This window comes from Grampus griseus, assembly GCF_964374135.1.
Source record: "Grampus griseus genome assembly, chromosome: 3".
In the NCBI taxonomy this organism is placed as follows: Eukaryota; Metazoa; Chordata; class Mammalia; order Artiodactyla; family Delphinidae; genus Grampus; species Grampus griseus.
This window is the reverse complement of record NC_139019.1, coordinates 163,396,088-163,408,479: the sequence shown is the minus strand read 5'-3', so window position 1 is coordinate 163,408,479 and position 12,392 is coordinate 163,396,088. Positions and strand designations below refer to the sequence as shown.

The 12,392-nt window shown below is 53.7% G+C and overlaps 1 protein-coding gene across 4 annotated transcripts in view; it reads left to right on the top strand.

Moving 5' to 3' along the window:
• The window catches only part of CACNA1A (calcium voltage-gated channel subunit alpha1 A), a gene marked incomplete at both ends in the record, with an annotated part of 236,581 nt that overhangs the window by 202,304 nt on the left and 21,885 nt on the right, over window positions 1-12,392 (top strand). For all 4 annotated transcript variants that reach the window (XM_082652568.1, XM_082652565.1, XM_082652567.1 and 1 more), the window contains 4 exons: window positions 7,132-7,248; window positions 7,592-7,657; window positions 7,833-7,948; window positions 9,354-9,504. In XM_082652568.1, the coding sequence (XP_082508694.1) occupies window positions 7,132-7,248; window positions 7,592-7,657; window positions 7,833-7,948; window positions 9,354-9,504 (450 nt within the window). The remainder of the gene's footprint in view (window positions 1-7,131; window positions 7,249-7,591; window positions 7,658-7,832; window positions 7,949-9,353; window positions 9,505-12,392) is intronic.

Below are 12,392 nucleotides of genomic sequence, written 5' to 3'. Positions count from 1 at the left end.
CACGATTCCCAGGACCTTAGGAGGGTCCCTGGGACATGTGTCTTCCTCTATCCCCAGGCCTGGGAGGTTCCCAACGTGGAGGGGGGCGGGTCTCTGGACCTCGCCGTGGTGGCCCCTCACAGGGCCACATCGTCTGGAAGACACAGGTCCCAGAGCTCCTGCCTCACACCCCCTCCCTGGCCATTTGCCAGTGAGCCTAGGCTTGAGGGCCCTCAGGAGGCTGTGGGGAGGATAGGAGGTCCTCACAGGCGAAGCAAAAGGGCAGAGGGTCAGAGCCAAGGGCCAGGGGTGGTAACAACCTTGTCATAACAACAATAATAAAAGCTGACAGGGACGGCCAGGCACTGTGCCAAGCGCTTTACGTGGATTGGCTCATAGTACAGGTCGGGGGCTCCGCATGAAAAAGAATTCCTTTAGAGGGTTCCACTGAAGGGATCCCAAAGCAGAGCCTGGTCACAGAGTGGAGGGGAAGGGACCCAGCGCCCAACCACCGTGGGGAGCTGTTACCTGCCCAGGTGCCGAAGTCAGAGAGGGGCCGCCTGGTGGGAGCTGTGAACATGGAGGGACAGAGCTCCTGCCGGAGACAGCGCCAAAGCTGGCATGCAGCATCGGGGGAGAAACACCCCTACCTTGCTCTCCTCCCACCCTCTATCTCCTGCCAGCCACTTCCATTGGCCAAGACCGGCCAGAAAGGAGCCAGAAGGCCAGAGAGCCAGGATGATGCTCAGAACAGGCAGAGGAGAGCAGAGGATAGATCTGGGTGGGGTGGGGCCCAAAGAAGAGGGTGTTGCCCCATTTCACAGATGAGGAAACTGACGCTCAATGCTGAGGAGAATGAGAGACCTACTTCAAGTCGTGCAGCCAGACCTGGTGACTCCTGAGGGCACACTGGTGTTCCCTGGGGTGTCCCTAACTGAGCCCCCAGCAGCAAAGGGATCAACTGGCCCACTCTTCTATCCTGGAAGCCTGATAGGATTGGGAAGCTACGCAGAAGAGGGGCCATTCTCTGACGCATCCCCCATACCCCCACCCGAGTGGTATCTTGGCCACAATTCTTTGCCTTCATCTTCAGTGAACCAGAAGTTCCCCCTTCCCCCGTCTCGCCCCTGACACCTTCCTCTAGAGAGGTCATGCCCAGCTGTGGGCTATCCCCATTGGGGTTGCCCCCACCTGGCCACTGTCCCCTGGCAGAGGGCCAGAGCTTAGACCTCATCTTCTGTCCTAAGTTTCTAAGAGATCTGGAGCTTCCTGGCAGTCAAAGTATCTTGCCATACAGCTGAAGACAAGACAGCTTTGAACCAATATCCCTCTGGGTCAAGAGGTGAGAAGGGTGACCCACCACCCCAGTCGGGCAGGTAGAGGAAGTTGATCGAAGCTCTAGTTGCCAGTAAGAGATCTGTAGGACTGGACCCTAACGGCTTGTTCTCCTGGCTGCAAGATATGGGAGGGCAGGAGAATGGGGCACGGAATCCACTTCAGGGATATCAGGACTATTGCAGTAGTCAAACAGCCCTCCCCTATGAGCTGTTTGACCCTGGGTAACTTGTATTACCTCTTCTCGTCCTGTGTTTGGGACTGACCTTCATAACCAACCTCATCAGACCCTTGCAAGCCTCACATTCATTCATGCAGTCATAGAAGCATGCATTAAGCACCTGCTGTATGCCAGGCATTGTTAGAGGTGCCGGGAACAGAGCAAAACAGACAAGAGCGCCTGCCCCCAGGAGGCTGACATTCCAGGACAAGAGATGGCAACTTTGAGCAAATCAGAGTGATTGACGTAAAGTGCTTGGCACAGAACCTGCCAGGAATTAGTTCACGAATAGTGGTGATTATTATTGCTGTTGCTGTTATGACTGTGCACGTACTTGGATTGCAGTTTGTTAGGCAGCCCCTCAGCCCTGAATTATAATCATTTGGCGGGAAAGCTAGAGGGTGGGCATTTGGACCCTTTTAGGAGGATAAACACCCGACCTGAAGGTGGGGAAGGTTTGCCCTGCTAGGCAAGGAGCCTTCAGCAGCCCCTTTCTGCCTCCCAGGTAAGCCCACTGAGTCTGAGGCCAGACAGAGCTCAGCCAGGCTGAGGCGAGGGGAACCAGACCATAGGGAGGGCAAGGCCCCAGGGTTTCGGGGGAGGGGGAGAGGGTGTGAGGCCCACCGGGCCTCAGCTGCCACCCACAAGTGGCTGGGGTGACGTGGGTTTGCCCTGCGTGCGATGGATAATGACTGTGTTTCTTGTCTTGTCTCTTTTCATGCCTGCTCTTTAAACTGTATATTGGCACAACGCCGTCTGAAAAACTCATCCAATCAAAATGCACTATGAAATTCATTTGTTCATCCATGACGTGGTCTGTGTGTTCATACACCAATGACTATCTCCCAACCCACCACCACCACCCCCACTCCCCGCCCGGGAACCGAAACCCATTGGTTTTTTTGGCACTGGTTACAAATCAACCTAAAAAACGCTGAACACGCCTCCCCAACTGCCCCTGCCCGCCTGCTCCCCTTCCATCTTCAACATCTGCATCTAGAATCCGGTTGGTCTTACTTCTTTCTGAAGTCTAAATGCCTTACATTAACTGTGAACGCATCTTCTCGCATCAGCACTGCATGTCACGCCCTGGGCTTTCTAAACTTGGACTGCCTGATGCACTCCCCTATCCCCACCCCCGTATGTCTGTCCATCTCTCCAAACCCTCCCGACCTGCCCCCCCTCCTTGTTCCTGCAACCTCTCTTCCTCTGGTTGGTATTGGGTTCTGAATTAGGGTTTTCTGTTTGGGTTGGCTTGTGTCTTCTGCAGAGAAAAGGATGGGTTTGCCCCATGCAACACCTCCAACAGGACAGGTTGGCTGGCTGAGTCTCCCACCCCATTCCTTACACACAGCCCTGTACTCAGAGCCATCAGGCACTCTCTCACACCACTCCTGTCCCTGGTTAACTCCATGGATCCCGGGGCCCCAGGAAAGCTCCAACAGTCCTCACCCCATTCCAAACCCACGAGCTCTTCGGGCTTGACCAGCAGCGACGTAAATCTCCAAGTCCGATGGAGGAGGTCTGAGAGCCTTGCAAGGTGCAGGCAAAGACGCTCAAATGAGGGGGACTCAGAATGGCCAGAACCGGTTCTGGCTGAACGGCCGGGACTCAGGTCTGGCTGCTTCCAGATGGAACGGCCGGCTGACGCCCTCTCCTGGAGCCCTGATCTGCATGCACTCCTGTTCCCCGCCCCCCACCCAGACACGGTCACTAAACACATGTGCTCTCTCCTCTTTCCTGTTCAGTCTCTGACTCTCATTCCCTCTTTCTCTCTGTCTCTGTCTCTCTGTCTCCCTTTCTCTTTTTTTGCTCTTGCAATCTCCCTCTCTTGATCCTCCCCCACCCCCTGACACACACACACACACACACACACACACACATGCACACACTATCCCTCCCTTCTGTTATATCCATCCACCCTGCAAACCCACACCCACACCCTGGATGCACCCTGTCCATCCCTCCCTCGCCTCACTTATTCGGCTCTCTGCACACTTGCACACTCCTTACTCTCTTACCCCTTACTCCCACCTGCCTCTGCCCCTCCCCCACCATCCTCTGAGCCCCTTTGAAGGACCTGCAATGGCATCTTTGCACCGGGATCCCTCCCCTGCTAGCCATACACAAGACATTCATCCACCAAACATTGAATGAGCCCCAATTCTGTGCCACAGATGGAGGGTTGGGCAGAAGGGGACACCATCACTGCCCCCACCCCCTGTGTCACCTACAGTCAGGCGGGGGGAGGCAGGCATTGGTCAAATAACCCCTGAAACCCACTTGAAATTGTAACTGTGTTGCAAGCTGAAAGATGAGCAGCATGAACAATGTGGAGAGGGGGAGAAAAGGGCATTTGAGGCCCGGGATAGCATGTGCAAAAGTCCTGTGGCAGGTCGGAGCACGCAGGGGTCAGGGTCTGCCAGTGAGAGGGTGTGGCTAGAGCAAAGAGCAGAGGAAGACTGACCCAGAGAAAGTGAAGACGGCAGAAGGGGACAGGACCTTGGGGCCTTGTTGTGGGAGCCTGGGAGGATTTGAAGCAGGGGAGGCGTGATCGGAAGTGCGGTTAGACCAGACCCTGCAGCTGCAGAGCAGGGAGTGGGTAGGCGGCAGGCTGGGCTGGAAGTGAGCACCAGGAATCCCAAGGAGAGATGACAGCAGAGGAAGCAGGAGCGATGTGAGGACTGGCCATCTGAGCAGGGATCTCTCCAGGACCTGGAGAAGGGTTGGGTCTGGGCTCGGGGGGAGGGAGGTGCCTGGAGGACTTGAGTCTGGCTTGAACTGGGAGATGGAAGTTAGGGAATGCCAGGAGAGGGCCAGGTTAGGGGAATAGCACAAGTGTGGGCACAGTGGGCTTGAAGTGCCCTGAAGGGCACCCCAGAAGAAGTCAGGTAGGCAGTGGGTTAATGGGTCTGGAGTGCAGAGGCAACATCTGGGCTGGAGGTGGGATCTGCGAGTGCAGGACTTCTCTGGAGCCCTCAGGAGGGTGGTCTCCATGTCCTTCTGAGTACTCGCACCCCTGAACACAGCAAGCCTTCCAGGGCCCACATCACTCCCCTTCAGCCTAGAACCAGGAAGCACTGGGCAGGGTTGGAGGAGAGGACAGCTATTCCTGCCTGGCTGTGGACAAAAAGATGGAAGCTAGGAAGAAAGTCAGAAGTTCTAGGAGCACTTGAAGGACTCTATGCAAACCCAGGAAGAGATGGGGGGGGGGATGAGGGCAGACTAGAACCTTCCCCTGCCCTGTCACCTCTTTCATTTCCACCCCTACTTCCCCCGTGTGTCTCCTGTCTCCCTGGCCCCAAGAAGGGCAGCATGCTCTCTGCACGCGTCTCCCTGCAAACCCCCCTTCTTTCTCCTGCATGGTAGCAGTCCCTACCGCCCCGCTCTGCCCCGAGCCCCCAGAGGCTGCTTCCAGGGCCCGCCTGACTTTGCATGAGTCCACATGTTATGCCCCGCCCCATGAAGGGATGGCTTGTACTCTGGGGATGGACGGGAGGGGACTGGGGACACCTGGGCCATCGGCCCTGTCCCCAGATGGAGCTGGGTGGCCAAGCAGGGCTGGGAGTCAGGTCAACAGGGCACGGAGGGTGACTGTCACCCAAGCTGAGTCTGGGGGTTGATTCGAGGCGCTTGAGAGATTCTCACAGTGGTTAGGCCCAAATGTGGTCAGGGTAGGATCCCCACACCCCTCCCCCATCCTAGAGGCCTAAGGGTCAACTGATGTGTCCCAGAGAGCACCCTAGACTTTTCCAGAAAACCCAGAGGCCTCCTGCCAACCTCAGAAATTCCTTGACACCCCCCTCTGTGTCTCTCAGCTCCCAGGTCAGAGCTGGCTAGATCCAGTGGCTGGGAAGCCCTCAGGAACCACCAAACAGGATGCCCATATGATTCACTGTCCAAACTCTTGAGACCGAAAGTGGTGCTGTGACTGTTGGGGCAACCTGTACGATCACCCCTGTGCCCTTTGCTGGGTGAGAGCTAGGCCAGTTTCAACGTTGCTACGTGGCCTGTATCTAGCACTCCTCCAAGACCCCTTAAGGCCCCTTTGCCTCCAACCCACCAATCAGTGGTGGTTTCCATGCCTACCTGAAGCAGGAGTCTCAAACTCAGATGCCTCTGGGGACCAAGCAGATGCCGTAAGCCAAGAAACCGGTTCCGTTTCTAGTATGTGGGAACCTTGGCAAACTGGCGGAAACGTGGCCCGCTTCACGGCGGGCAGCCACATCTGTGCCTCAAGTAACTGCTACCCGTGGAGGCAGCCTCAGGGTTGCCTGAAAGCCAGATGTGGGGGCAAAATCTGACTTTTAAACACTAGGAGCTATTTTTAATTTCTAAAGGAAAACTGCTCAGGCCCCACAACATAGTTTCGTTGGCCAGATTTGGCCCATTCGTGACTTCTAGCCTCCAGTACCCCACCAGAGGCCCCAGCAGACAAGCCCCTGGACAGTCACGTAAGACCCACCGTCTCCATAGCTGTCTCCCCACCCCTACCCCTACCTGGGGTTCTTCTGGCTCGGGAGGGAGGAGGTAGAGGCAGTGACTAGACAGGGGGCCTTTGAGCAGAGGCAGGGTCCACCCAGGGAGGTCCTGGGGGCAGGGACAGCCCCACCTCCCGGCCCCCAGCACCGGCCCCTCGGTGGGCCCAGGCTGACGGCGCGCTCACCCACCCACGGGCGCTGCGTACTTCCTGCTTCCTGCAGGCCTGGTCCCGTGCTACTCCACCCAGCTCCAGAAGCTGAGAAGCCATCCCTGAAAGGGGGGAAAGGGCCCCAAATGCATCTTCTCCGACTCAGCGGGCAGCGAGGACTCGCCCTGCAGCCGAACAGCCCCAGCTCCCTCCCGTCCTCCCCATTCCCGCTCGCCAAGGGGGTAAGAAAAGATGCTCTTCCGCTTCTCCAATTGGCTTGAGCCACTGCTCCTCTTGGCCGTGGGGTGAGGTCAGGGCGGGCAGGAGAGGGTGGGCAGCTCAGCAGGGCAGGGCAGGGTGCCCGGCGAGTCCCATGACAGATGCATTTCTGGCCCGGAGCGTAACGTGCCCTCGGAACCCACACATGTCCACCAGGCCTGAGCGTGCTGACTGCCCCCACCCCGCCCTGGTGTTTGTGCATCGTACACGTGTGATGGATTCGGCGACTTGACCGGCTTGTGTCCTATTGTCTCAGTGCATTTGGTTGTTGGGAGAAACAAAAACCATCTCGGATTTTTTTCCTGATTGGATGACTCGGATATATTTTCTTTTCCTTGTTCTTTTGTTATTTCTTCCACGACCCGACCCACCCACATTCCTTTCTCTTCCTTCCTTTTTCTTTCCTTTCCCCGTTGAGGGTGGGGCTGGCAGGGAGGGTTTATGCCTTTGAGTTGATGCCTTTTCCTCCCTTCTCACCCTTTCTCTTCCCCACACCCCACTTGGTTTTTTTCGAGTTTTTTCCTCCGCACCATTGCATTAATAGTGCTTTCTCTCCTCTCGCTCCTTATTTGGGGTCTGGCTTGCTTTTTCCTGTTGGTTGGCTTCATGTAGGGGCCTCTGTGAGTGGTGACAGCTCTGAGCCCCTGGGGGTGGGTGGATGGTCACCCCTCTTTCTCCGTCTCCCCAGAATAACTTCATCAACCTGAGCTTCCTGCGCCTCTTCCGAGCGGCCCGGCTCATCAAACTCCTCCGTCAGGGTTACACCATCCGGATTCTTCTCTGGACCTTTGTGCAGTCCTTCAAGGTGAGCCCCTGGCCCTGCCTCCAGCCCAGGGCTGAGAAGAGAAATCAGGATCCCCCCACCCCAACCTGCTCTGGCTGAATCTAAAAATCAGGAGGAAACGCCTCTATGATACACCTTGCTGAGAATGTGTTATAGGCAGGGGTCTTGTCTAACTTCCTGCCCTGGTGTGTCGTGAGAGCTCCAAGGGGAATCTCCCAGAGCCACCAAAGAGGCCCACCAACCCTGACACCACTGGGGCACAGCATGCGGCCACCCCATGGGGGTGGAGGACTGGGACAAATGAAGGAAACAGTGTGGATAAGGGGCCCCCAGCACTACTCTTAATTGCCTTCCTTCCCACCAGGCCCTGCCCTATGTCTGTCTGCTGATTGCCATGCTTTTCTTCATCTACGCCATCATTGGGATGCAGGTGCGTGCCAGCCCCCCTAATGTTCCCAGAGCACTCCCAAGGAGGGCCACCGCCCTTAGGTGGGGGTGGGTTAAGGGAGCCCAGTTCAGAGAGGCAGCCCTGAAGGTTGAGTGGAGTTTTCCCGGAGCCACTAGGGGGCGTGGCCACCCCTAGTCATCACCATCTAATTCCCCAGGTGTTTGGCAACATCGGCATCGACGTAGAGGATGAGGACAGTGACGAGGATGAATTCCAAATCACTGAGCACAATAACTTCCGGACCTTCTTCCAGGCCCTCATGCTTCTCTTCCGGTGAGAGGGGGGCACACTTTCATCCTTCTCTTCTGGTGGTGGGGGGGGCATGCCCTCAACCTTCTATTCCACTGAGGTTTGGAGTGGGCGTGGGGGACCCAGGGACCCTGGCAGGGCAGGAGCTGAAGGCCCTGGGACGTAAACATGAAGGCATTTTCAGGCATTATCTCACTGAATCCTCCTGAGCATCCTGTCTAGAGATTCTTGGCAACCACACCTGACAGGTGAGGAAAAAGGCTTATAGACTCTGAATAGGCTCTGAGGCTTGATTCTTAATCCTGGCCGCACTTAGGGTTCCTTCATTCATTCATCAGAGGTTTATTGAGCACCTATTGTGTGCCAGGCACTGCTGTAAGTACTGGAAACAAAACAGAGACAGCATTCTCTGCCCTCTGGGTGCTTCTATTCCCATGGGGGAGGCAGACAATTAATAATCAAATTATAGCGGATACTATTCCCATGGGGGAGGCAGACAATCAATAATCAGATTATAGCGGATACTAGAAGGAGATAAAATTCAAGATTAAGAGGGACATGGAGGCACAAAAGAACAAATAATGTGTGATTCCACTCACATGAGGTACCCAAAATGGGCAAATTCTTAGGGGAAAAACTAGAATCCATATTGTCAGGGGCTGGGAGAGGGGAATAGGAGGGAGTTATTGTTTAATGGGGTACAATTTTTCAGTTTGGGATGATCAAAAGGTTCTGGAGGTGGATAGTGGTGACAGTTGCATGGCACTGTAAATGTGCTTATTGCCATTGAATTATACACTTAAATGCTTAAAATTATTAAATTTATGTATATTTTTGTCAAACGAAATTTTTTTCTCAAGTAACAACTGAAAAAAAAAAAAAAGGAAGGCTGATAGGTCACACCTCCCTTGAGGAGGGTGATATTTGAGAGAAATAGTTGAGAGAGGGAGCCATGTGGATATCTGGGGAAGGGTAGCGGGTACAGCAAGTGCAAAGGCCCTGAGGCAGGAGCATAGCTCTCATGTTGGAGGACAGCAAGGAGACCAGTGTGCCTGGAGCAGAGTAACCTGAGAAAGAAATAAGAAATGACAATCACCTAGAGAGAGGGAAGCTTTTGAAACATACCTATGTCTCCAGGCCACATCCCAAACCAGTTAAATCCAAGTCTGTGGGAGTGGGCCATTGGCATCAGCATTTTTAAAAAACATTCTCCTTGGGCTTTAATACACAGCAGCCAAGGATAAGAATCCCCCTCTCTGAGCTCCAAGAGGAAAAAAGTGATTCACCTGGGACTTGAACCAACACCAATCCAGCTCCAGAGCTTAAGCGTTTAACCTCAATGCTCTGCCTCCCTTGGGGGGCAGGGGGTGGTGGTGCTGGTGCCCAGAGATGGGTGCCCAGGTCCCTGATGCCCCCTCTCTGTCCTCAGGAGTGCCACTGGAGAGGCTTGGCACAACATCATGCTTTCCTGCCTCAGCGGTAAACCCTGTGATAAGAACTCTGGCATCCTGACTCATGAGTGCGGCAATGAATTTGCCTATTTTTACTTCGTTTCCTTCATCTTCCTCTGCTCATTTCTGGTGAGTCTGTGGACATGTGTGGGTGGGCTCCCTAGACCTGGCTCCCTCTCAGGGGTGTGGATGCTATAGAATGTGGCTGTGTTGCACACTTTCTCCCTCCAAGCCTGGGCCAGCCCAGGATTAGGTTAACCACTGTTCCTCACCCTCGACACTGTTGACATCGGGATCTGCGTCATTCTCTGATGGAGGTTGTTCTGTGCATGCTAGGATGTTTGACAGTATCCCTGGCCTTGATCCACTAGATGCCAGTAGCATATGCCCCACTACCCTCCCAGTTGTGACAACCAAAAATGTCTCCAGCCATTATCAAGTGTCCCCTGGGGGAGGGAGCAGAATCTCCCCCATCTGAGACCCACTGGGTATGCTGAGGGAAAAACTAATGGAGCTCAGAGCTGGCCCCAGGACCCATCTAGCTGAGCTGTGGGAGACTCCCATCTGCCCTCTGAAAGGTGAGTGCCTTCCTCTGTACGATCAGGAGGCAGGAAAAAGTCAGCCACATAAACATTCTCTGGGAGCTGTGGGGCTTTGCAAAAAAATTGAATGGGTTTTCACTAGTAAAAGATAAGTTTGTCAAGAGGAGGACCCTCCTAGGACCAGAGACTATATAGCACTGCAAGACTGAAACAAGGAGGAATGAATATATCTATCAGGAACCTCCATCCTGCTCTCTCTTTCTCTCTCATTCTCTCTGGGGCCTCATCTCGGCAAATGTTTTTTGTTCTCCACTCTTCCTGGAGCAGTTTGAGCACAGTCAGAAGAACTATCTAAGTATTTCAAGCAGAGGGGATTTAATATAGGGACTGGCTACACAGGCTTGAAAGAGCAAACAGAGAACACTGAAGTCACCAGGGATTAACAACTGCAGGAAGGACAGGGCTGGGGTATTAAAAGGAAAAGAAGGTGTTACTAACCAACCCAGCTGCCCCTGGAACCCCTGAGGGAGTGCTGGCACCCTAGCTGTCTGCTGCCCCTGGACAACTGAAGACAGTTTCCTGTGGCTGCTGTCACAAAGAACCACAAACGTGGTAGCTTAAAACAACCAAAATGTATCCTCTCACAGTTCTGGAGGCTAGAAGTCTGACCACAGTGTTGGCAGGGTCATGATCCTTCCAGAGCCTCTAGGATAGGATCCTTCCTGGCCTCTTCCAGCTTCTGGTGGCCACAGGTGGTGTTCCTTAGTTTGTGGCAGCATCACTCCAATCACTGCCTCTGTCATCACATGGTCTTCTCCGTGTGTGTCTGTGTCCAGATTTCCCTCTTATGAGGACAGCAGTCATATTGAATTTAGCCGACCTTAATCCAGTATGATCTCATCTTAACTTGATGACCCTTTTTTCAAATAAGGTCACATTCACAGGCACAGGGGGCCAGGATTTGAACATATCTTTTGGGGGCACACAGTTCAACCCACAGCACAGACCCGCGTGGGAAGCAGAAGAAAGCTCCTCTCCTCCTTCTCTCTCCTCCCCAGGCTGGCCCCCTAACCATGGCTCCTACTGGCAGGATGTAAGGTGCCCAGGGAGTGTGGAAGATGTTATTTTCAGAACGCAACCCAAGGACCAGCGTCTGTCAGCCAAAGCCCAACACATCCACCCTCTTCAGACCAGCAGTCGGTCTCACACTGAGAGACTTGCAGCCTAAGTCTCACAGCAACACACCCTCCAAGTCTAATGTCAACAGCCATTGACCTAGATGGTCCCTTGCCCAGTTCCAAATTCCCAGAAGAGAGTCTGAATGGGCCATCCTAGCTCCTGGTCAAATGACCACCCTTGTTCTAGCAGCTTTGGGTGCATGTGGAGACACAGTCTTATACTACATCCCATCTGGGAAGGGCAGGCACCCTAGAAGACATCTACAACCCTTGATCATCAGCCCTTCCTAGGCAGGAATTTTTGTTTAGTTCACTGCTGCATCCCCAACACCTAGGACAGTGACTGGCCCACAGCAGGTGCTCAATCAATATCACAAAATGATGAATTAAAAATAGAGTCACTAGCAGACATAGAGAAGGGGCTTGAGGACACGGCGGGGAGGGGAAGCTGGGGCGAAGTGAGAGTAGCATGGACATATCTACACTACCAAATGTAAAATAGATAGCTAGTGGGAAGCAGCAGCATAGCCAGGGAGATCAGCTCGGTGCTTTGTGACCACCTAGGAGGGTGCGATAGGGAGGGTGGGAGGGAAGCTCAAGAGGGAGGGGATATGGGGATATATGTATGCATATGGCTGATTCACTTTGTCATACAACAGAACCTAGCACAGCACTGTGAAGCAATTATACTCCAATAACAATGTATATAAAAGAAACAGAGTCACAGAAGTTAGGGACGCCTAGAATTACAGGTCATTTATTAACACCTACTATGCTTACTTCTACACATTTGCTTAATACCTACTGTGTGCCGGGCCTTATACTAGGCCCTGGGGATATAGGGAGAGAACATATTTCTCTCAGTTTGCAGGGGTGTTGGGCAGACAAGTCAGGAGACAGTAGCAATACAATCTGATATGTGCTTTGGTAGGGGAGACTCAGACTGAAGGAAGGAAGATTTCAAAGAGTGGCCCTCAGGGACTGTGGGCAGGGCTCAGACCATGTATTGATCAAATTGGTTGCAAGTAACAGAAATGCAACCGAAACTGACAAGTGAAATATGCAGTTCACTAACTGATATAACTGAAAAGTCCAAATGAGGCTGGATCCAGGCAATAGCAGACCCTGTCCTCTTTGCTGTTCTCCTTCACACTGGCTTTATTCTCAAACTTTCTCCCTATAAAGGGAAGATGGCTGCCAGAGTGCCAGCAAAAATCCCAAGGAAGGCTCTCATTGGCCACCTTGGGTAATGTGCCCCTCCCTAACCAATCACAAGGTCATGTGACCACCACCTGTG